At 32.6% G+C, this 27,437-nt stretch overlaps 1 protein-coding gene across 1 annotated transcript in view; it reads right to left on the bottom strand.

Moving 5' to 3' along the window:
- LOC125054982 (ATP-binding cassette sub-family G member 1) overlaps window positions 1-25,486 on the bottom strand; it is a 55,958-nt gene extending 30,472 nt beyond the window's left edge. Inside the window, exons 1-2 of the mRNA XM_047657138.1 lie at window positions 25,356-25,486; window positions 18,945-19,321 (exon numbers count right to left, since the gene is read on the bottom strand). Coding sequence (XP_047513094.1) covers window positions 18,945-19,086 — 142 coding nt within the window. The 5' untranslated portion in view covers window positions 19,087-19,321; window positions 25,356-25,486. The remainder of the gene's footprint in view (window positions 1-18,944; window positions 19,322-25,355) is intronic.
- Between the last annotated feature and the right edge of the window lie 1,951 nt (window positions 25,487-27,437).

Raw genomic sequence — 27,437 nt, 5'->3', positions numbered from 1 at the left:
TAAATGATCGTCCGCCATTATCGGGACTTCTTCGACGATATATTGGATATCCGTCGACATTTGTGATCGTATCGTTCGTGAAATCTTTAGGGAAATTTTTAGTGCATTTTCCATCTGCCATGCAAGGCGATGTACGATTAAGAGTACCGCATGGACCATGAATCATGTTCGCTGTAACAATATCAAACAGCAGTTGGTCAGTAGACGGATCTGGAAGTTCTGCAGAAATGATACTATCGATTTCTTCAGGACGGATTTTATCGATTAACCAAACCAAAATGTGAGCATGAGGTAATCCTCGCTTTTGCCACTCAACTGAATACAGCCAGCAACGTGTGCGGCCGAATACATGTAATTTAGTAATGAAACTTATTAAAGACTTCAACTTTTGTTTGAACACACGTGCTGTAACGTCATGACGATGGATTGAATTTTGGCCAGGCAATAGCAAAGATTCAATCTCTGGCCATTTTGGATTACATGTAAACGTGATAAATAAACACGGTCGTCCATATTCGCGCACGAAAGTCAGAGCATCCTGTATATATTCTTGCATATGACGTGGACTGCCCACATACGATGATGGTAGAATGACAGAGTTACCAATTTCGGCAGCGTCAGCGTTGTTGTTAATAGCGTCCCGCAAGTGAATGTACTCTTCCGCACGCAGCTTAAGTTGATTATATCGTAAGTATCGTAGTCGTTCGCCTTCTATCTTGGCGTACATGTCGACCATGAATTGTTGACAAAGCTCGCGACATCGTAGAATGACGTTGTCCCGGCCGCGTCGAATCATCAATCGGTACGCATAATAATCTTTCGAGCTAACGTTCTTGTTTGTTTCGGCTCCTGTAATAATATATTTTTAAATATTAGATTAAATCAATTACGATAAATAATTTAATTTTTTTTAAAATTAGTAATCAAGTTTAAAATGAATGAAGTACCTGATACGGGATCGCGTTGTTTGATATTTATGCAGTATCCGTCTTGTCCCTTCCAGAACATTAGCGGATATTGGAGAGCATCATATGAACGATGTGTATCAGCAATGAACTGAAGATTATTACTCCTTCTACGAACCACAATTTCTCGTGCACCTGTACAATCGCCAACCATGATTCCCGCAACGTCGTCAACAACGGGTGCATTAAATCTACGAATATGCTCTCCAGCTGGTGTTTTATCAGGATTAATGACAATAGCGTGGTTATCGTTTTGTAATTTATGCATGTGTGATTTGAATATTTTCAACAATTCATTGTGCTCATTCAGTAAAGCGTCCAGTTCGCTCACGATGCGTTTGGCAAAAAATGAATCAAGGTTGTTATAGTCACAACGTGCATTCACACGATTGGCAAGTGCGCTTCCGGAATCCTCGCCGCCCATAAAGTAGATTTGTAAAAATTTATGTGCTTCGTTTGGCATTGGCAGTAATGAGCCTATTTTATGATAAACTTGGCCTCTAATTTTAAATGTAGAATTGTATTGTTGACCAAGTGAATTAGTATTTCGAACTATTTCTGTTGCTCCGAACGATGTCATTTGAAAGCATGAATTGAATGTTCGAATGGACTTCAAGAACACGTTAGAATCTGGATCCGTGCCGATAAGTAAACCGTTCAATGGTTCCGGTGGTGTTTCAATGTCGGGTAGTTGAACTTTTCCTGACGCGCAACACATCCCAGCTGGCTCGTTTTTAAATTTAAGAGCATGACAATTTGAACATTCTTTGTCCATAGCACCAATCACCACTTTTGTATGGGCATAATATTCCACATCAGGCTCATACTGGAATGCTAGCCGCAGGAATGAATCATATGTAAATGCTCGGTGTACCTGTTGGCGTTGCTGGTTGTTTGTTCTGCGTCTATTGGCTGTGAATCGGCGTGATTGTCGTTGTTGTAATCTTATCACTTCATTGCGTTCAGCTCGTGTATCTTCAGATTGTTCTTGACGCAATTGCGCCATGCTCACACGCGCATCAGTATTTTCTTGCTGGATTTCTTCTTCAGTTCTTTCGGATCTTAAATTTCTCTTGCTTCTGGTTTCACTTGTATTACGGCTCAAATTAGCCCCTTTGCGTTTTCGTGGCATTGTTCGCTGTACAAAATACACATAATTAGAACTAACAAAATTACTTTAGAGTGAAAAACATCGTAATTATATTGTTATTAACAACAATTTGAGTATAAAAAAAAATATACTTACAACAACACAAAAGTCGTTGTTGGTAGGAGCCCCTGACACGCGTTGAGTATTTTTAGGTTATAATTAATAATAACAGATATTATTAATATTATCTTATATTATTAATTTACTATTAATTAATTAATTGTATGATTAATTTAAGAGAGTTATTATAATTAATAATGAGAGTTACACTGACATAAAAAAATAACAATTCTAAACGTCACTATACTAAGTTTGATACATAAACACACATTTACATTAATGATGGCCGACAACTGTGGAGGGAGTGAGAAAAACAGGAGACCGGCTTCGGTCTCATCCCTACTCCGCGTTGTTCACTGGGTAGTTACACCGATATAGTCTGGCCAATGAGTATCCAGAGTAAAAGCGCGGAAAATTTTAAAATAATTATTAAAAAATAGGGGTTGGTGATAGAAGGGCAAAAACTTAGGGTTGTATGTATTTTTGAATATCGTATCATAAAAAAATTTAAAAAAAAATTTTGTCAAAAAAATGAAAAAAAAAAATTGAGGGGTGGACCACCCTTATTATTTAGGGGTGTGAAAAATAGATGTTAGCCGATTCTCAGACCTACCCAATATGCTTACCAAATTTCAGAGGAATCGGTCAAGCCGTTTCGGAGGAGTATGCAGACTAACATTGTGACACGAGAATTTTATATATAAGATTTATGAGCAATATGTATATTAAAATGAATAACACTTAAATAAATAATTTACGGAAATGAAATCGGAGATGTGTATGCATTTTATTGATAAAAAACAGGTCAAAAATCCAATAAACATTATATCTATTTTATTACATTTGAACTAGTTTAGCTGTTTAATAACTACATGTTAATTATATTTGCCAAGTTTGTTGTAATTTATATCGTAAAGAGGCCGTAGTTAATTGTTCAGTACTTTTGTAATTCATGATAATTGTTATAAAATCACGTTATTAACTTTAGAGGGCCGTACATACATAGGGCTCACCTCCGTTTCACTGCCCATATATTGTTGTTATATAAAGAATGTACACGGGAACAGAGTGTCTTCCCCTTAATAGAGACTGGACATTTTCTCATGTTAAATATCCTTTTTAGTAAATAAGGTTAGTTTTAAATTACTTATTAGTATGTTAGGCTAGAACGTAATGTAATATTGTGTCTTTGTGCATATATTATATATATAAAGGAAATGTATATGTTGGGCTTGGCGCAGTGTTGGCCTAGTGGCTTCAGCGTGCGACTCTCAACACTAAGGTCGTAGGTTCGATCCCCGGCTGTGAACCAATGGACTTTCTTTCTATGTGCGCATTTAACATTCGCTCGAACGGTGAAGGTAAACATCGTGAGAAAACGACATGTCTTAGACCCAAATAGTCGATGGCGTGTGTCAGGCACTGTAGGCTGATCACCTACTTGCCTATTAGATTTATAAATGATCATGACACAGATTCAGAAATCTGAGGCCCAGATCAAAAGAGGTTGTAGCGCCACTGATTTATTTTTTATTTTTATATGATGGGCTTAGTTAATGCGTAAGCTGTGCTGGACTAGTTGCTTTAGCGTGACAATCTCATCCCTGAGGTCGTAGGTTCGACCGCAGCTTTGGACCAATTGACTTTCTATGTCCGCCGTAAGGAAAAAACATTATGAGGAATAGTCGTAACGACAACAACAAACATCAAACAATTTGTATGACTCAAAACTTTGCGATTAAAAAGAGTGGCGGAGAGTTTCTTGCCAGTTCTTCTTTCCCGCTCTACGCCCTTGACTTGCGAACTGGTAGTAAATGTAAATTTAGAATTAATTTAACTTCTTTTCTAACGTTCATAAGTGTACTTGTTTGCCTATATGAATAAATTTATTTTGAGTTTGAGTTCGACGATGCAATCTGAGGACACAATTTAATATTATGTCATATACCTACCTATTATTTTTCTAAATCCCACTGAGGGTATCCAAAATGAAACAATTTCGACGTCCTAGTTAGTTTCTACTTCTTTTTAAACTTTGTATATAATACATAAATCCTTCATGTACATCAAGTCATGTGCAAATCGCATTGACGAATATTATTTTTGAGCTGAACATATGACTTGTTACTACGTAGATATATACATAATAAATGAATGGCGCTTGAGGTAATTAAATGCGTAATGCTTGAATATCAATTTAGAAAAACCATAATCAGAAAACCCATCTTGGAGGATAAATCTTTAATTAACTTTCAAATTTTTTTCCAACAAAATACCAGGAAGGATAATTTTAAATTCGCTCAAAATGTAATTTGAAAGTCTTATTTTGGTTGATATTTGTTTACCGCCTACATAGCTTAAAGGTTAATGCACTAATGCATTTCTCAGACCATTAGGTCGTTATTTCGATTACCTAAAAATAGTTTGTGTAATGGCTGCAAAATCAATTTGTTATATTCTTTTTGAAGTTGTACTTCTTTAGGCGCGTTATGAAAAATTGATGAGAGTGAAATTTTACGATTGCGCGCGCACCTATGACACAAAATTGGCAGTGTGATATAGCGTGCGCGAGCGAGATGGGAATAAGACAAACTACAAGTAAAAAGAAATAGAATATGCGTGAACTAACTTCATATTCTAGCTTAGCAGCTTAACAAGAATTTTGAATGACCATGACAATTGACATCTGACAATGACATTTACCTTTTAAACAAATATAGGAGTTTTAATTATTGTTTAAAATTAATAATTATATTATATATACCTAGTTATTTTCATTATACAAAATATTTGTGAAATAATATAAAATATTTGTGAAAAAACTGTGCTAACCTTCCTGAGTGCTTCAATACAATTGAGGTTAACTATCCGTATGTATTATCGAGTATTATTGTTGATTAAAACTGAAACATGAACCATTATTCATTGCTTTTGTTTATTGCGTTTGTTACAGCAACTTTTTAGAAATATTCTACGACCCTATATATCAATAATTGAGCACAAAGATTTAAGCACGAATACTAATAAGGAGAAAATGAAGGCTTGGAGCGATATAACAGAGAAGTAAACATTTTAATAAGTACCTGCATCTCAAAAAAATGACCACATTATTTAATCAAAACATGTAATTTTTCAGATTTAATCTAGCAAATATAAGGACAAGAGACAAAAAACAATTGATGAATCAGTGGAAGTGCACTAAATTGAATACAAAAAAAGAGTTGTCATCTTATCGCGCTGAAACATCAAAAACTGGAGGTGGAACAAAGCCACCATCACCTTCTCGAGACACAATGGATATGGCAGAGATGATACCACAACGGTTTGAAGTAGATTTCAATGAATTTGATTGTGATGGTGTCGAGGTAGGAATGTTAATTATAGATATGATGTATGGTGATGTTCAAGGTTCAACCTTTCAAGCATAGGCATATGCTTACAACATTACTTTATTCCCCTACAGGGTAGTTAGAGATATTGTAATACCTCAAAACATCCATGTTGCACTTGTAGTACCGAAACTCTGTCCTGCCAGAAGTGAGCCCATTCCCACTTATAATGGACAGTGGGTATAATACACCTTAATACCTGAGTGCGAACCACTCACCATGATACTTAAATTAATAGATGTTATTTATATATTTCAGGTTATTACAAATAAAATCATTTTGGAAACAATTGATATCCCAAAAGCAAATAAAGCCAACAATGACAAGGTAATAAATCAGTTTTGACATAACTTGAATACTAAAAAAGCCAAACAAAGGTGTGCACAACAGTGACAACATAACTTAACAATTTCATTATTTTGTAGGATTAAAGAAAGGTTAAAGAAAATCATGTCGAACTGAACAACAAGAATCCCCAAACAACTCCAAAGAAACCTACAAGGAAGACACCGGTATTATATTTAAATTATCTCTATCTCTAAATAGAATAAAAGAAAGTTGCTATCCAGGTCTGTAGCATGTGCTACAAATTATATTATTAACACATTTATATAATTATATTAATATAAATGTGTTAAAAAATTTATAATATGAATTATAAAAAATTTTAAGTTTTGCATGGACAGAGCTTAAATTAATATTCTCTTATTTGTTGCAGAAAGCAAGTAGTTTTGGAGAAGCCTCGTAGATGCACAACCAAGTAATGATTAATTTAAAATTACAAACCGAAATTCTGATGAAGACATTAGAGTCACTTAAAAATAAATAGTATAATGAAATAAAAATGTTTTAAAGATAAATAGTGTTTTATTTGTTTAATGTAAGAGAATAATAATAAATATTTATTTAATTAATTTTTCAAATGTAAACTGAACTTTATTGACTTTAATGACTTCTTTTCCAGTCTTTGATTATTTAATTGTAATTAATTATTTGCATGCAATCAAAAACTATTTTTAATAATGCCAAAGAAGTATAACTTCTTACGCGCGTACATAAGTACACGCACCCTTTTTTTATATGTTATATGTTTGTTTATATGTTTTTAAAGGCGGGCAACGGAACTTGCGAGCCTTCTGGCAATGTGAAGTGTCCATGGGCGGTATCACGTAACATCAGCCTCCTGCCCGTTTGTTTCATGTTATATAAAAAACGTGTCAGTATAAAACCACGGTATTTTCCATAGACAGTAAATCATTATTGATCATAACTTTGTATCTTATGGCGCGACGTGTTTTGACTACGCCTTGCTGACGTATCTTGCGGCCACGTTACGTCATCAATTGTATTCATTTGAATTTATTAACAGTAGCGTCTCGCTCTGACATCGGTACTAAATCATTATTGACAAATTTTAAAAATGTCAAGTGTTTTTACAAAGTCAAAATATAGCAATCAATTATTGATTATCAAATTTATATTTACTGTCAGTTCTACAATTAAAATCGTAGAAAGGAAAATGGTAGGGGAGCCCAAGAGGGGATTTCGGGATTTACTCAAGCGCGGCAGATTAATATATAGGGGGATACCTTGTACCCGGTTAAGTACCTCCACAAAATATGAGGCCCATATATAAAGCCGCACGTGAAGGAGACAGAATCAGTTTAGTAAAAAAAAATTGACCATCAGAAATTCCCGAGCGCGTCGGATTAAGGTAGGGTGAGTTAATTACATCCTAAAAAGTGTATATTCCACTAATCTGACAATTTGAGAGTGACGGAAAAAAAGGGGAGGGCAACAAAGTTGTAAAAAAAAAACGTCATCTCGACATTCTCGAGCGTAGCTAATTTTTTTTTTATTTTGAAGGAAATAATTCAAGAATAATGAAAAATATATAATCTGACGATTTCCGCAAGCCGAAATAACAAAAATTCGTCGATAAAGTTAAATGCGTGCAGCTGCGTGATGCCTACATTTCCTTAAACCGATCGGAATCTACTAAACGGCGTTCTAAACATTTCCCTCAAAATTACATTTCCTGTGAATTTGAACCGATTCGGACCGATAGATTTTGAGAAATTTTGAAAAATCTTAAAAAAATAAGAAATATTTTTTTTTAAAGTGGTTTCTTTATCGATCAACTTCAAAAACTAATCCGCCTTTGAGCTTGAAAAACCACGTCGATCGCCACCAAGCTGGTCAAAAGCGGTTGATTCGATCGAGAGATATCGTACACGAAAGAAACCCGAAAAAGTGTTTTTTCGGGATTACTCCGAAATTTGTGGTTCGATCAATTAAAATTGCAAAATTATTTATGAGGATGATAAAACTGCGTCGAATGCCGCCAACCGCGTGAAAATTGCTTGATTCATTCAAAAGTTATTGCGGTTTGAAAATTCCAAAAATAGTGTTCTATGAAACTTCTATCAGACTTTCGAGCTGGGAGAGCTCAAATGCATAGAAATGTTATTTCTTTGAACTCAGCGAGCTCAAAATATCAATTTTAAGCGCCCAGGAATGGAATTAGCGGGAAGTTGCAGGGATGGCCCTTTAGGTGAACCGTTTTTCTATTTTTTTTTTGTCAGATCAGGCGAATCCCTCTAGATAATCGTCAGATTATGAGACAGTACGTTTAGAACATAAAGATGAACCACATATATCTTAATCTGATGCGCTTGAGTATTTCAAAATTGCGATTTTTTTTTGCAAATTAAGAAAATGGCTGTGGGTTTGCGTCCCATCGAAATCGTCAGATTAGTGAATGAGAGCTTTTTTTTGGTGCACTTAACACTCCCTTAGAAAATCTGACGCGCTCGATAATTTTTTTTTTTTTTAATTTTCAACCCTTAAATACAACCACCCGCATCATGCAAACGATCAGATTAATATACGTACATTATTAAAAATACGTAGGGCATAGATGCTATCAATATCTGACGCGCTCGAGGATGTCCATGCAACAGTTTTTTTTTACATATTTAACAATCTATAGCCGCTTCCCCCACCGATGAAAAGGAATTTATCATATAACATTTTTTTCTTCTTTTTATCTAAGCTTTGCATCCCAATAGGTCTCTACGACGCTCGAGTAAATCCCCATTTAGCATCGTGGGCTCCCCTACCAAAACTCGCAAGACACTCCGCCACTATTTTTATTCACCAATTATTTTATTTATCTCTTGTTATAAGCTCATAAGCTGCTATTATCCATGCGTCGGGTTGTCTCTCTCCGTAAAATATGGCTAATATAATTATAATTACTTAAGACGTCATGTGGAACATGGTTTAATGGTTGCAGCTTACAAACATTGTAAGCAAAGAACCTGGTGATTAAAAGTGTGGCGGAGAGTTTATTGCCAGTTCTTCTCGCCCGTTCTACGCCCTTGATTTGAGGCAGTGAATGGAAAAAATTAGAAGCATTTAATATGTATTTATTTATTGACAGTTTAGTTTTTTTATAAGAGTACATTGTACCTATATGAATAAATTATTCAAAATAATTTATTCATATAGGTACAATGCAAACAAACTTTATTTTTGACTTTATCCAGCCGATGCCGGGACAGGCTAGTGCGTTACTCACAGATGACATTCACAATTTTATTATATGTAGGACATCTACAAAACACTCATGTACACCTATTGGATTAAAATTCGTTTAACGTTCGCACATAAATCGATCGAATGAAAAATTGTCGAGTGATAATTTAAATACTTTATTCTTATTTTATAAGTTACTATGGACAAAAACCTTAGCTTTTTTATAGTAGCCAAACGGACAGGAGGCTCACGAGTGCATTGCCGGCCTTTTAGGAATTTGTACGCTCTTATCTTGAGGGGACCCTTTATCGAATTGGTTCGGAAATGCCAAGGGATCAAGCCGCTCGGAAAGTGACTGGTTGACGACGATTCAAATAGCTCTTCATTAACTACGGGCTAGTGGAAGGAGCTGGAGAGCTCTCGCTCAGAGGTGAGAACACTACTCCATGTGAGGCCGAATTTTCGCTTTATAAAGTTAGCAAGCGGTGGCGCGAGCACACCAAGCTCCTTGTAGGATAAGCCTTCCTATGCAAATGACCGCGAAACGTAATATTTTATAATTTAATTGCAAGGAATTCTGTTACTAATTAGTACCAAAGTGTTAAAAATGACGCTTCATCAAGCAGATAAACCTTGCGTTCTCCTCGTGGTTAAAATTTCGTACCGGCCCCTGGGACAATATACCCAAGTTAAGGTCAAGTTCATCGAAGAGACTAGTCGTCAAATCATAAGGAATGTAATGCGGAGACATTCTAATGCACCTGGAATCTGAGCTTACCTAGAAGATAATCAGATTTCTATGTATAAATGAAGATGAAATGTTCACACAACATGTATAATTTTAGAATATTTAAATACTACATTAATTAAGCAACGCAAAAATAACATTATTTGAATCTAAAACTAAAAACCTTTAAAAAGCAATATATACATAAGTACTAAAATATATTATTAAAAGGAGTCCCTTTAAAGGCAAGGTTCCGAAGATACTGGCAGCGTTCCCTCTTTGAATAGCTAGACTAATTCTTTGTTCGTGGTAGCTGCCAGCTCTTCGGTCTCCTGTGATGTCGACTAATACTTTAGCTATTTCCTTAAAATGCCTTTTAGCGCTAGGACCACACGGACCAAGGGTCTCGAAATAATAATAATATATGTAATGTATTTAATCATGTAATCCAATTTGGATTTAAATCAACTACACAACCGTCAGAGATACCATAATCACTATTCAGCTCGTTAATAAATAAAAACCTTTAAATTGTCGGTAGAGTTGTTTCAATATTTTCTATTTAAAAAAAATAACTCCCGTCTATCGCGAGGTCATATAATGTTGGACATATCGTATTGTACGCCGTCGAGTGGAAGTTGGCAAAAAGATATGCGTAAAAAATAATATTGTTGAACAAATATTGATTTACAATTACTTTGTATCATCAAATCATTTGTTGTACTGACAAATACTGACGTGATATTAGGAATAGTCAATATGCTTTCTATTGGAGGCTTAATTGATTTATTCAAATATAATCTATAAAACTTATTAATGTCGTCTGATATTGTCAGGCACTTCTGTGATCTGATCACCTACGTGCCTATTAGAACAAAAAATTATAAAACCATAACCACCCATTAAAAAGGTTAAAAGTTTACGCAGTTAGCGACACAATTACAGACTGCATCGCAATTATCTTACACGCCCAATAATTCTCTCGTGTCAAGGCAGTTCAATATATCATTTTTTAATTTACACCTTAATATAAATAAACATTACATACGAGTCTGTTATTTCGTATCAAATGACATATCCAATTGCACGGCGATTGACATTATTAAATAATCGGTTGTCTTTTTGTTGCGTGAAACAACAGACAACGAATATGGATATTAAAAGAAAATTCACCATAAAGGTTTTTTATTCGGAACCTCCTTGTTTATAAAAAGTAACCAAAAAGGTTCTTAACCTCATTTATAAAAGTCAGAACAGTCTATACTCCAATAAATAAAGGAGTGAGGCAGTGATAGTCTAATAAATTAGCGGGAATTAGCGGTTCGAACCACAAATATTCAGTTTTTTCTATACATGTACGCGATAAAAAACGAGACGCAAATATCTCATTTAAGATCCAAAAGTCGGAGTCTGGCAGATCAAGTACTTGCTTATAAAACAAACAAGGAAACCGATAAACGGATAGTTAAAAACTACAGAAATATCAATAGATTGTGATAATAATAACTTTGCATGTTTAATATGACAATGTATACGTTTAATTGTATAGACTTTAGTCGCCTAATTTTAATTTTATACTTAAGGAAAACATATTGAAGGCTGTGTTGATATGGATTTGAAAAACCCCGGGAAGCCCTGCTTTTAAAACAATATTGACTTAAACATTGTAGATGGATTTTAACTAAACTCATAAACTTATCTAAAATCTCGCAGGAAATGAAACAACTACTTTCATTGGATTATCAGTACAAACGATAATATAGAAGCTAACGAAGTTTCGAGAAGTTTTGTTTCAGCATTGATGTCGTAATTTAAGGATCGTGTGGACCAAAAGCATTGAAATCGGGGTCGTTTTTGCTTTTCTATTGGGAGGTACAAAATTCACGCGCAAACTCTTATTGGCGTCTGCACACTGGTATCGATGGCCGTCCCATATACTTTTGTCTAATTACCTTTTTATCTTTACTATAAATGAACAAAGTAGTTAAATAATGGCAGTTTTGTTGCTTATATTAGTAGTGTAATATATAGCCTATGACAGTCAGGAATAATGAAGCTTTTTATTACTGCAATAAGACGGCCAATATTGATAAGTACAATTTTTGCTTTATTATAAAATTAAAAATAATACAATTGATGATTTAAAATATCTCAATGAACCGGACGGATTACATAAACAACAATTACAGTGATGTCTAACATCCTATTAATAATTATTATTGATTTAAATCCTATTACAGAATAAAATTAATCGTTGCAATTCTATTGTTAAATTAATAGTTTTTTATCGATATCGAATATCAACAGGATTGTATAAAGTAAGTATAAAATAAAATATTTAGTTTATTAAAAGTTGTGAATATTTTTTTGTTTAATGGGTATTGTACGCGGGGACATAACGACGCTTATAACTTTTCATATAAAAATCAAGCAAAGTAATTTCCAACTTGACCGAGTTATGCTACCTAATGTTAATTAAGTTATATATATATGTTAGTAAATAAATAGAAGCACAAACCAAATGTTAGCCTTCGTCGCACACATGGCACTAAAACACATGACCATGCATGGAGCCTCATAAATTGTAATATAATATTCTTGTTTCAGATAATGTCCGACAGAAAAGGGTCCGACTTGTATTGAAGTGTTACTTAGATTAATTACCCTTAGATGAGCCAAATTAGTTTTTGTTATCGTCGCCACCCCACTCACGCCACCCTGAATTTTATGTTAGATATAAGCTCATGTTTAAACCATTAAAAGCCAGTTGTTACCCAATCTTGCTTCAAACAAAAAGTTTTATTTAAACATCTCCATACAACAACCGCCACCGAACTTAACTACCGATAAGAATAAAGTTATCGTAGTCTTATCACACCCTAATCTTACTCTAAAGTTCCATTCCGGGTTGATACTTAGCGCGTACTAGCTCCCATATGTGAAAATATGGTTTTGACCTGATATTTTCTATTATTATTTGTACCAATAGGGCCTTGGCAAGTATCTCACGTGTCCAAACCATACATTTCGAGTTTTATGCTAAAAAGGTTATTCTTTATTCACGTGACATCAGACTCATTTGAATAGGAATCAACATATTATTAATTTTATATTTTCATCTTATATATTTTATCCACTTCGTAAGTCAATTGGCGATTTTAAATATATGGCGCCACCATTAGGTACATCAATAGCTACTATTTATGGCTATCGCCATAAATTTTCATTGAACATTTTAGTTAATATGCAACGAGTGATCATTGCCTTCTGTGATACGCCGTCGAAATTTGGAAAAACATGCCGATTTCCTTACAATGGCTGATAAATGATGTCTTTGTGCAAGGACAATTTATATTTAAAAAATAGTTTACAACTGGGGAGGATAATTATACACCAGCTAGCAACAATAGTGTTGGCCTAGTGGCTTCAGCGTGCGACTCTCATCCCTGAGGTCGTAGGTTCGATCCCCGGCTGTGCACCAATGGACTTTCTTTCTATGTGCGCATTTAGCATTCGCTCGAACGGTGAAGGAAAACATCGTGAGGAAATCGACATGTCTTAGACCCAAAAAGTCGATGGCGTGTGTCAGGCACTGGAGGCTGATCACCTACTTGCGTATTAAATTGAAAAAATTATCATGAAACAGATTCAGAAGGCCCAGACCTAAAGAGGTTGTGGCGCCACTGATTATTATTAACAACAATAGTATCAGTAGAAGTTGAAGGTTAAAGAGATATTCCAGGCTAGAAAGTAATTTTATAACGTTTCCTACTTTAAGTGATCCATTAATGCAAAGACTAGTTATAAAATGATTTTATTAGTAATTATAAATATATAAAATTACGCTAACGTTTGATACAGATTAAAATTTCCTTTTCTTAGTTAGTTACACGCAAAGGGCACCCAATTCAATAATGTTCTATGAATGTCTGCTAAGGTGCAAGTAGATTTTATGCCCTATAGCGTAAACATTGTCCATCATCAGTCCGCCATTATAGCAAGAATTCTCGTCCAAATGTTATTTTTAATATACTTGTAAGGAAAACATAATATATTTTCCTATACAAACTCTTGTCTATATTGTATTTTATATAAACTCTTTTGTAATTTTGTCTTTGCCGTCTGATCGACGATATTTTAATTTATGTCACTTGACATAATATATGTAAGATATTTTAATTTTTTCATTATATTATTTTACTTTATAAAACCTAGAATATAGGCTTTAAATGTTGTTTCTTTTGTATTCACAGAGAAACGCAGTTGCGCCTTATTTATTCCCAGTATAAGCGATTGATACTATTATATACTTATAAGTCTAATTTTTAAATCCTTATCTATGTTTTGGCCAACAGACTTGAAGGTACTAACAAGATGTTGCTCCGTTGACAGATATATGTTTAAAAAAACTGTCATAGTTTCATAAATATATTATTTTTGCACGTGTTTAAGAATTCCGCTTAGTATGAAGTTGTTGCAACATTGTCATATCAAATCGTTGAATAGTGCTAATGTACCGATAAATTATGAATGTTGGTGTCATGAATATTATCTTGCGACATACGTACTAGGTTAATTCTAGTTTTTCTTGAGTATTGAGATCAACATTTAAATAAGACTTGTAATTGTGTATAAATAAAAATGTGGGCAATCTATTTTATCAAATAATATCTTTTTATATGAAGTTAGTATTTTTTAATATGCTATGACAGACGAAGTAACCATGATTTAGAGAAGTGATATATAGAAACGTAAGTAATAGATTCACAAAAAATTTAAAAGCAGAAAAGAAACAATAATAAATAAATACGATAATTTCGCTGTAAAATGTAAAAATGATTAATATTTACTTTAGGAAATATATGTAAAGTTATTATAAGATATTGTCATTCGACGACTAAAGTGAAGGATGTAATTAACATACAATAATCTTAAAGCCATGAAAACCTTAAAGAGGCAGCGACATGCGCGAACGCAGAGGAAAAATGATTTATGTTTTCCATCCTTTTGTCCTCTCTATAAATAATTGTTATGAGTTTGTAATTATCCTCTCTGAATGTTCCATACAACATTGCAAGTAATTATTAAAAAAAATCTTTTATTTATTTGTGTTCCCTTGGTATACTTTACTAAATTCAATACATTATGCCTCAGCTGCAGGTATCCGAACAAAAAGTGTGAATGGTGACAAGCCATTCAGCTCTAAATAGGTAAAAATTATTGTTAGTATAAATTAGATAGATTCGGGCTTCTATTTAATTCTAAAAACGATATTTTCCTTACGGGTAATAAATCTAAAAGAGTCGTGTCGCGTCACTCGTGGTTCGCAGACACAACTTAACAATCCTCCAAAAATATTCCAACTACGATCAAAACCGTGACACTAAATATCATTAATCATATTAACAATTAATTATTGTTCCCCATCTTATCATTAATGTTTAATTAACAAACAGGATTTCTCTTATCGCAAAAAATGATTCCCGACGCTTCTTCGGATATGAGTAATTATTACAAACAACTCGTTTAACAATCTACGCTTCAATGAGCAATTGCTGAATTGTAAACTATTGAAAATGTTTGCTAATATTAAACATCACGGAATATGCAATCACGTTAACTATGTCAAGTGTGAAATAAAATGTATATTTCTTCTTAACTTCTTAATATAACGCAAGCTCAATTCGACCAAAATATGGTCACTGAGGTCAGTAGAATACTGGCCAATTTATTCAATGTTATGGCAATAAGCCATGCAATTCATAGGTTGTCTATAGTCCTAATAATGCATTGTAACGCATGGCCTTGTGGTTTAAGCCTGCGACTTCAAATCACGTCTTTACAATGAAATTTTCTTCCTATGTGCGAAATTAACATTTGCTGTAACGGTGAAGGCAAAAATCGTGATCGAAGCCTGATCACCTACTTGTATAAATAGGAAAATAAAAATGATCGAAGAAACGAACAGGACCCATATAGAGTTGTAACCCAGCACAAGATCGCTCGTATAAACGAAAAGCGAAAAAACCATAAACATTAAAGAAACTTCGTTATAATACATTTGTATGTTACATAAGTAGATCATCGTTTTATACGTATGTATCTTAACGATTTCAGTAAATTTAATATTCATTTTATGATTTTTAATTAAACGTCAAATTTTGTTTTCCCTTTTTTTTGTTAATTATCATTTCATGCAAGATTGGACTCCACCATAAACAATTTGACTTTGTTTTAGAAACGGAACGTTGCCAAATTCAAATTTAAAAATGGAATGACCTCTTTGTTCGTTCCACCTTTGCATCTTCAATTATATAATACCATAAATAACTCGTGGCGAAACGTAATTTTGTCCCGGTCACTGGTACAGTATAGTTTAATGAACTGCAGTTTGATGATTTTCTGCACGTTTTATGCGTTGTTCATTTGCAATAAAACATCCATAAGTTTAGTTTTTATTTAAGGAATTTATTACTTATTCTTTTTCAAGAGATTTATTATCATCGGATCAGAATACAAAACACTATCACCTCAACGTCCACCGTTCCACAACAGAGCGTTTCTTAAGGCGTTTTTTCCGCACACTACCATTATGTGGAACCAGTTGCCCACTGAAGTATTTCCGAATCAATTTGATTTAGGGTCCTTCAAGAAAGAGTGTACCAATTCTTAAAATACCGGCAATGTTCTAGCGAACCTTCTGACAATGTGAGTGTCTATGGGCGGCGGTATCACTTAAAGGTTAGCCTCCTGCCCATTAGGTTTAAAGACATTTATTTATCCTCATAACAGACAATAGTCACTTACATAAGAACTTATATACTAAAGATACAATTTATCACGTCGTGGGTCATTGAAGAGCTTCAAGGATGAATTAGCGAAGTATAACTTGGGTGGACTTTCATTTACGCAGGTAACTGGGATCACTCAAGAGATGGTCTTTTAGTCTTAATTTAAATATTGCCAGGCTGTCTGCACTTTTTATATTTTGTGGAAGTCTATTATACCGCAGCACTCCCCCAACGCTTAATGTTTTTTTACCGTTATTGGTTCTAAACTTCGGTACAATAAGATTGTGAGCGCGTCGTGAAGTGCGCTTCTGAATTTGATTTATTTTAGTGAAAGTAATGTTAGTGTGTATATCGTCATTTAGAATTTTGTAGATTAATAAGCTGGTATTGTATTGAAATAATTGTTTTATATTCATGAGTTTTGTTTCACTGTAGATTTTTTGTGTAGAAATTAAGTATGGGTAATGAAAAAGCAATGCCTAAGCATTGCCCTTTGCCCATGTAAAAAAATACGACGAATTTATTTCGTATACTTTTTCAAGAGATTTATTATCAGGTTTGTATAATTCGTTCTGATCCATGAATGCAATACACAAGTACCTCATAAGAAGTAATTTGTTTTACAAATTAGTCTTTTAAAATGAAAATGACGGACGTAATGTTTATTTTTACCTCTAAATTATTCTTTTTTGTTTGTTGGTTTTTAATAGTGATTTGAAAATGTACTAATTGCAAGAAGTTTTCTGCTGTGTAAAATTATTCCTAATTGTATAATAACACTTTATAATATCTTTGGTTTTTGCCTGTTATGCTGTTAATAAATTAATCAAATAATTGGCATTTAAAAATAATATTGCCTTAGTTAAGGATTAATTAAGGCTAAAATTATTTCTAAATCGTCAAATACTTGAAGGAACAGAAAGTTCAAACTAATATTTTTAACATACGGTAGTTGAGCCGCAGTGGCCACTAGGCCAACACTGCACAATAATCGTGAGAAAACCGGCATGTTTAAAATCCATCAATAACATGTGTGAGACAAAAGGAGGATCATCTACTTGTCTATGAAATAACAAATATTAAAGAAACGGCAATCTGAAACCATGAGCCATATAGGGGTGCGCCGCTGGATTACGTATTATTATTATTAGTTGTAAATTGGGGCAATACTCTATATTTAATTTGAAAACTTTCTTATCGTGTTGTTCGGAATTAAGTAGTTTCCATTCAATCAAATTCGCTTGCACTTTACGGTTATTAAACTGTAAATAATGATATATTATTTATTAATTTTATAATCATACGTGTTAATAGTTCAGAATATAGAGTCGCCCTACTGAAACCAATATCATCTCATTTAAAGTATTAAAATAAATTATAGAAAGATTTTTAAGTAAGCTGTTAATAAATATGTCAAAATAACATGTATTTTATTTAATATTTAAATTTAACGTGATGTTAGAGACATTTTTCGTTATCTATACACATTCCTTATCGAAACTGGATAGTTAAGATGAACTAGAACACCCTTATTAATATTAATTATTTTTAGAATTCCGTTCTTAACTAAGAATAAAAAAGGCATTTATTATGCCGACGTTGTGAGCTTTTAGTTAAAAAATTAATTTAATGAAACAGACGCAAAATTGTGTCATTACATTAATCACGTATACAATTATTTCATTTGTTATAACAACAAGAAAGAAAATATTACTTTTGGTACGTTAAAAAATCTAAAACAAGCCTATATAAATAGCTATAATATATATAACATTACAGTTCCAAGTTCACTGTTAGCGATCTACGTATATCTTACCCCCTATCTTACCCTTTATAAAGATTTTCGACCCTTGCGTATACAAGAGCTAAGATCCTAACAATTGTTCTATTTAAAATCATCTACCAGACCTTATTATTTCTTGCAGTTTCCATTGAATTATTTTTAATTAACATCAATTGTCACAATTGAAAAGGTTTTAAAAGTATGTACATATGTTATATTATTATGTTTTTGTGTAATAATTTAAAGTACTAATATCAATTATATTACTAAAAAATATATATATTGTAGCATATATAAATTGTGAATTATAAAAGCAACGCCTTGATATATGTACTAACATTAAAAGTTTGATTTGTTTTGTTTGGATTCAGTTACATGGGATATAAATATCTATAATTTACAACATTGCGTCATTTATTTTCCGCGTAAAGTACATTTCAATTGCGTATTGTTCATGGAATATTAGCAGTCGACGTAATTCAACGAACTGGTATTAAAAACAAATAACATAGCAAAGAGAAATACAAATAAAAACTTACCGAATCCCATCTTCTGCATTGAAAACATTGTAATCGTGCATGATAAATTCTTAAACTCCAAACGCACTGAATTTCTCGGCAACAGCGGTACGATGTTATTATTACAATGTGTCACACACGAATCATCTACGCCCGGCGTCATTTTGTTATCACTGTATCAGTTCTTACAAAAATATTTGCATAACGGGCGCAACTAGCGTTTCCCAAGCGAAATGTTGGTATAATGAGTCATTGAACTACGCGGCACTGAATTAGTTCCACGCATGCGCACTATGTTTATAGTTTCCTTTCAGCCACGTCCTATGGATATCGGGTTTATGACAGAATTTTCTCGTCTTGCGGGCCTCGACCTTACTCGACTTCTTATCAAATGTGACCTGTAGACAATAAATTTATGATTAATAAATCGATGGATCAATCCAAGAATCGGAAATGCATATTATGTTCGATCTGCCAGAGTAACAATTCTTTTAAAGTTCATTATTATTAATAAAAAAAGTTTGCTATAGTGCTTACGTCACAGATTTAGATATATGTATTTAAAAAAATGCAGACTTTAACACTTATTTAACGATTAAGTTGATTATATCTATATGTCATTTAGTAGTTTAAATAATATATCTGATAAAATTAAGGTAAAAGTTGAAGACGTGAAATCTATTTACAAATCAGGAAGGAATATATCTGATAATTGAGGAATAATCAAACTTCCTCATGTACATAGGATTAAAAAACTATATTTATAAGATAGTGCGTTACCTTGCGTTAGTAAATAAATATTTCGACAGGGGCAGCAAATACGTATTATGAAATAAACATGTATACGTTTTGAAGATCAAAACTTTCGTAATCTTTGTGCCATAGCTTATTTAAGCAAGTGTTTGTTAAACTATGTCACCAAACGGTGACGTAAGCGTGGAGTCTGACAATTACAAATTTATTTAAGCCTAGAACTGTATTTTCTAGATACTAGTATACATTGTTTTAAACTTAGATAATAACTTTATAACAAGTTCATGTACCTATTACGTGCCCACGACTCCGTCTGCGCAGGATTAAAATAATATTTGTTCAAATGAGGTATCGTGAAAGACATATTTTATCTACTTTTAAATCCAAAAGCGATAAAAGTATCTATTTTCATGTAGAAATAAATTTATTATTACCAAAAAAAAAAATCTCAATTTTTATAGTAGTTATGGTTCACTATTTTGGCTATAATGGCTTACACATGAGACATAGATATATATACTGTGGCGGGCTTTTTTGTAGTACTATTTAAGATAAACATTTCCATCATACATTAGATATGTGCAACTCTAGCGGTTTTGGCAGCGCACGTCAGAATAGCTAGCAGAAGGTGGATTTTCCCTACTTACTTCATATTTTGGACAATTCACCCAATATCTTAATAAATTGTAGCCTGTGTGTTATTCTGATGTATAAGCTATATTATTGTAAAGTTTAATTAAAATCCATTCAGTCATTTTTACATGAAAGAGTAACAAACATCCATCCATCCATCGTTTGGTTAGGTTGATAATGACCTGGTTTAGTTCAAACTAGTTTCACTTTAAGCAACTACAACTTTAAGTTACTACAGTAATTAACATCACTTTAAAATACGAATGCATTCTTAACTGAGTTTCTAATGCATTTAATGATACAAGGAGAACGCATGTGTGGTGCAAGGTTCTAAATACTAGTATTAAAAAAGTGTTTATGTGAGATACTATACCTAACATGAGATAGATAAGCGAATATGTTTTAGTTCAAGTTACAACATTAAAACATTTGCGTGTTTAACATTGACGTCTAATTATTGGTGTATTTTTATTATTTACTCCTAAAATATAAATATTAGGTCATTACATATGAAATTGGCGTATTTCGTACTGGCCACTTTAATCACGATGTTCTCCTCTTTGGTAAGGAATTCCAAATTCTAATTTGTACAGCTATTTACTCATGTATTTGTGCTTCGATGACCGTCATTCATTTGTTTTTTTCGTCTGTTTTTTTGCAATAAAAGTTGCATTTGTTTTTTTTTATTAATTGTGCATGTCGTGATTTAAACACAAAGTTGCATTACAAATTGTGACTCGGTTTTATAATTGGAATTGCAATCTAAACAGGAAATGCATTTTAATTCATTTGCAGTCATATCACACAGTTAAATATGAATTTATAATTAATTGTTCATCCTATTGTTTTACAATGGAAACCGGATCGTAACCTAATACATAATTGATGCTCAAATAGGATTTGCTTATAAATTGTAACAGTTTATTTATGGTTATAGAAAAAATAATATATTTGTATGCAAATTTGTCGAAGGTTCATTTAAAATTATAATTATGTTGACACCCGCCTTCGAACTACAGATCTATTTCCAATGATAATGGCTGGTATAATAAAAGAATGATATTCAAACTCTTCAAAAAAAAGAAAAAAATTCTAGAACTTATAGAATTTTTTTCACTCTGCAAAATTCTCTCGTTACAACCATTTATTTAATTAATATTTTTTTCCTAAAGCGAGATAAAAAAAATAAAGAAATAAGATAAAACAAAATTATTTCAATGGTAATTATTCCAACAGGAAACAATTATTTTTCCCCGGGAATTATATGATGAATAAGTGTATCGCGATGTTGAAACCTGTTAGCCTTAATAACACAGAACATATCATATATTATATAAGCAGTAATATAAGCCCAGCGTAATGCCTCGACATAAGGTTGTCCTTTCCAACTAAGCCGAAATAATTAAGGGCGGTTAAAAACTAGCGTTCCTTACGCGCGTCTTTTAAGCGCCTTTTGGCACACGCGCAACTCGTACGAGTGTTGACGCGCTTCGCAGCTCGTATAAGTTCGCAGTTCTGGGTAGAGTGTATTAAAGTGAACGGTTCTCTGTCTAGATGCAACCATCGATGACTCCCAGCATCTTTTTCGTCTTCTCAGTCGACGGCGAATGATTAACGGAAATAACAATATTTCTACGTCAGAATCCATGTTGATACTGACACGATCCCACAACCGGTTCGAGCGAACAACGTCCTGTTTTTTCAAGCTCGTATTGTAGCGCGCGTATGCAGAAACAACCATATACGCGCAGAAAAATACGCTAGTCTGTAATCGCCCTAATAAGAAAGCGTGTCTGAGTCAACTAGTGTCAGCTTGTTTATATTAAATGTCAAAAATAAATGCATTGAACCGATGTAGTTCATAAGAAATCCATACATAATTGTTGCCAATAAACTCTCGGCATTTATTGTAAATATAAAACGATTAATATAGTTCAACGCACTTGACCCCATTTTTAATCGTAATTCATGTTTTGTCGTATCAATTTAGGGTCACGCGTTTTTATTGACGTAAAAAAATGTACGCCGAACATAAACTTTTTTTAATAATTGACCTTTGCTATCGTAGTACTAAGAATCGTTTTTAAATGTTAACTGAACAAAATACTTTTATATGTAGACGATGTAATTGATTCATAACAATTGTAATAAATGTTTATGAGATAATAATTACTACAATATATACGCACTTTCTTCGCCCATCGCTTTTTCTCCTTGCGAGGCCCTTTCATCTTTAACCACTTTCTTAAAAACAAAATTTTCACTAACATTTCAAAACTCACATTACATACATGCAACTGTCATATAATAGGGGGTATTAAAACATGAGTGTAGTTTCAAAATAAGATTACACGAGTGTTTTAATATCTAATTATATGCAGTTGCATGCACTACTTTATATTTTAATCTCATGGCTATAGGTTTCCAAGTCATAAAGTCTTGGTAAAATTTGTCGTACGCTTTTCTTGATTTTTCTGGCAAAAGACTATTCGTCGAGTTAAATTTTCATCGGTATCGTCGGTGTTGCTTGACACTTTTGCTACTAAAGTTTTATCCAACAAAATATTACTCAAATTCGTATGTACGAAATAGCGCCAATGGAAAAAGACTGTTATTGGTCTATTGGCTCGGAACCAGCGCGTTGCGCGCCCAGCGCGCTCACCACAGATTATATTATGTGTACTAAAATTGAATTGAAACCTCCTTGGTTTTATTAAAAAAATATTTTAAAGCATTGTTATGTTAGGAGAATAATGCTTTAATTTAATTTTTTAATTTTCTTAAAGAAGTATGTATATAAAATATGCCAATAAAAGTCTGTATTTCATTTCATAATTTGAATATTACCGAATGAGATTATATAAATAATATTAATCAACATCTTGCCAACCTATGCTGATACAGAAAATATTCTTATTGTGCAAAAATAGTCTAATAATAATTTGTGATATGTAGAAATTATTGTGAAGTACAGTTAACATGTCAAAAGGAAGAGACTGACTGACCACAACACGGCTAGTGCCTTTATATTACCTAAATATCATGTTATTATGTATAATAAAGTTTTCTTTATATCTAAAAAAGGTAATAATATCTCTTGGACGTTAAAAAAACGTCTTTTATATTCCTTAAATCGGTCGTTAATGTTTGTTATGTCAGTGTGTTAAGTGTTATTGAGAGTAATTTGTTTCATGATCATTCTAAATCTAATGGGCAAGTAGGTGATCAGCCTCTAGTGCCTGACACACACCGTCGACTTTTTGGGTCTAAGACATGTCGGTTTCCTTACGATGTTTTCCTTCACCAAGCGAATGTTAAATGCGCACATAGAAAGAAAGTCCATTGGTGCACAGCCGGGGATCGAACCTACGACCTCAGGGATGAGAGTCGCACGCTGAAGCCACTAGGCCAACATTGCTCTTTTACACGTCAATCACGTGACACAAAATGGTCACAGATTAGTCGAATCGATGACATAGCTTGCTTGTAAATAATGTGTTCGCCTGTCTAATCCTAATATATATATATATAGTATATGCGGAATTTGTGGAATTTAGATATATTTAATATAGAAAAAACTTTTGTTTACGTGTACAGGCAAGGTAAGTCATAGGGACTGGTGCGACGCCATCTTGCCTAGAGGAGCGTTTTGGCGGGATCTTAAATTATGAATTATTGTATTTTTCAAGTAGGTATATATAGGTATACTTACTTATTACACTTAACAGAAATAAAAATAACAATTTGTATTTTTTCTATAGTAACTAATAAATAATCTGAAATGGTTTTTAAAATCTTGTCAGATAGTCCATTGTATAGTTAATTAAAATATAAACATTACGCCATACACATCTATAGCGGAAGTTTGTATGAAAACATCTTCCGTAGTTGATAAGAAAACAATAATTGATAAATTACCGATTAATCAATATTTCCTGTTATAATTTTGGAGTATTTGTTTTTGTGATAGAGATAAATAATTTCCGTTTTAAAAATACAACCTCAAAGTCACTAAAATATTAATCACTAATATTTTAACTTGTCTTATAACAGAAATAAATATTATTTTCTTTTATTAACATAACTTTTAAACATTTAAAGAAAACACTTTTTTACCGGATTGAAGTTATGTAATATTATAAACTTATAATTATTTTATATAACTAAAAATGATAAGTTTATAATAATACATAACTTCAATCCGGTAAAAAAGTGTTTTCCTTAAATGTTTAAAAGTTATGTTATGTATCAACTTAGGCAATTTTTGTTTTAAATACATATAATTGTATTAATAGCTCAAACGCTTCGAGAAATTATTTGTATGTACCTACTGAATGCGTTGTCACGAAAATCTCATACTAGAAATTATTGTTTTATTGTCCTATTTATATATTATGCAAGCTAAAATATATAACAAGAAAAATGAAAATTCAAGTAGTAAAATTTCATACAACACGAATTTACAAAAAAAGTCGTTCTTTATAAATTATTTAGAAGGGAGGAAATACTCTTATCGCAAGTATACTAACGGAAATATTTATTAATCTCGATAGTCATACAAATAGTACACATATTATAGATAAATAATTTGATGATAAACAATGCTCTGTTGTATTTTATAAACTAATACAAAATATAAACAAATCGATGAGAACAAAATTGAATTGGTAGTAATAATAATTTTAAAATAAATTTGTTGATAATATGGATCATATATGTCTACGATACAGTCTACTGTATGACTTCAAAATAAGAATGGTTTATGTTTAATTAGTTGTTAATAAGACCGCCTAAATAAAAAAGAAAATAAGGCTTGTACGTTGGTACCCTCATATTTTTTATAAATTGAGAATATAATTTCATACGTTGCAATGTACTATTCTATAATCTTGGTAAAAATAAAATTCTGTATATATTGTTTTATGTTTATAATAAGACAACTACAAAAACGTGAAAGTGTGAATTCTATAAATGTCTTAAGCACAGAAATTTAAATGTATCAATATTTATTAAAATCAAAGAAATTATTATTAATTAAGATTTTACCTTCACGTATCCAAAGAGGACACAATTACTAACGAAAGTAAACACGTAATATGCACACGATATCGAATTGCGCACACGAACAATGACACAACCAACACAAGTGCTTCTCAAAACACGACTGACAAATATCACGGACTCCGCGTTAAGTTGAAATCACGATGGTGAAATCAACGCATCCAGACTGACTGTAATTACAGCAGATTTACCGTAATTAACTGGAAAATTATATGGATTGCATAGTTAGAATATTTTATTTATAAACTTCTGGGTTTCTGATATTTAGAAATGGAGAAATATGTCAATAAACTCTTATTTAATTATTAACCGGCCCTGACCTGGCTGGATCTTTGTAAATATTTTGGAAATAAATATTAATTATTCCATTGGAATAGATAAGGGCATAGATAGAGAGTATAGATGTAACTTTTAGTGAGCCGTTGCTTATAAAATATTCGAAGATAAAAATAATTTATGTATAAATTAACGTACTGAGAAAAATACAGTCTTCATAGCGTTTTCTCGTTGTATTGCAAAACTGCTTGGCGTAAAGGTTCCGTATACATTTAAATTAAAACATGTTTATTAATCACAATTGCATTTATTTAAATTTTGATAACCTCGTTTGTTTATTATTAAATTTTAGTTAAAAACTTTGACAAAGTATGTGAAATTTACTTCCATTCAAATACAAAAGTAATTAGCTTGTGCACTTCGAAAACTTTTACTGTATTCAGCTGCCATAGTTAAAAAGATACCTTAACGTTGTGTATGTAGAAAGTCGATTTTCATTGGTATCTCACCTTTGGTTACACTATCGTAATTTTTACAAGAACAATATTTTGTCCAACGTAAGGTTCTAACGGTGAAAGAATTTTTGAAATCAGTCCTGTAGTTTTAAAGCCTATTCAATGCAAAAAAAAAAATCTTTACAATATTAGTACATATTATATTTAATGAGAATTGCTCACCCATCGACTAATCATAGTTTTTTTTTATGTAATAGGAGGTAAACGGGCAGGAGGCGCACCTGATGTTAAAAGATACCGCCCGCCGCCCATGGACACTCAAGTTGCCAGAAGGCTCGCAAGTGTGTTGCCGGCCCCTCAAGAATTGGTACGCTCTTTTCTTGAAGGACCCTAAATGGAATTGGTTCGGAAATACTTCAGTGGGCAGTTGGTTCCACATAGCGGTGGTGCGCGGCAAGAACTGCCTTAGAAAACGCTAAGTTGTGGAACCACGGACGTCGAGGTGATACGGATGGTATTTTGTATTCTGCCATGAAGAATTTATTAAAATCTTTAAAAAAAAAGCCCAGAATGGTTTTATTGACATATTTTCTACGTTCTTTATCTCTAAAGGTCGTGTTAGTGTTGATGCTCTATAGCCTCTACTTCCTCATGTCTATAGATTGGATTAGAGTCGATGATAATACACCTCTAAGGGCCTTCACTTGGTCGACCCACCGAGTAAGAGAGACCAAACTGATACTTTACCGCTTTGCTAATTTTTTTTCTTTTTACACAGTTACCAATGAATTGTATATTTTAGTTACGCACTATATAAAGTTCATTAGCTTGGCTAAGATAAACTAAATAATATTTTAAATACAAATGATTGTCGTGTTGTTTATTTTTTTTATAAATACACTTGTTTTACTTTATATTCATAAAAGGTGTTATTTTTATTATAATCCTAAGGAATAGAATCAAGCTCTTAGCCATCATAAGAATCGGTATAATACACGAAACATAGTAAATCAAATGTTTTATCAAGTTAAAAGTTTTAGGAATGTAGTTTTTATCTACGAGAAAGAAAAAAACAAAGTTCCAACTTTATTGGTGGCATGGTGCGCAGGTAACAACACAAGAATTTCGTTTTTTATCTATCTTTTTCATTCAAAGACCCGTTCATAGATACCGAATATGAGTGTCTGATCTTAAATATAGGATGTTAATACGCAGCTTCTTAAATTGTCCGTTTTAAGTACTTGTAAAATATATTATTAAGTCGGCGACTAAATTTAAGCTACAAACCGAAAACCAGTGTGTTGCTACACACTGGTTTTCGGTTAATATAGACTTT

Source organism: Pieris napi, chromosome 13 (genome assembly GCF_905475465.1).
Source record: "Pieris napi chromosome 13, ilPieNapi1.2, whole genome shotgun sequence".
NCBI lineage: Eukaryota > Metazoa > Arthropoda > Insecta > Lepidoptera > Pieridae > Pieris > Pieris napi.
Note: the sequence above shows the minus strand (reverse complement) of the source record. Positions and strands in the feature narration are given on the sequence as shown.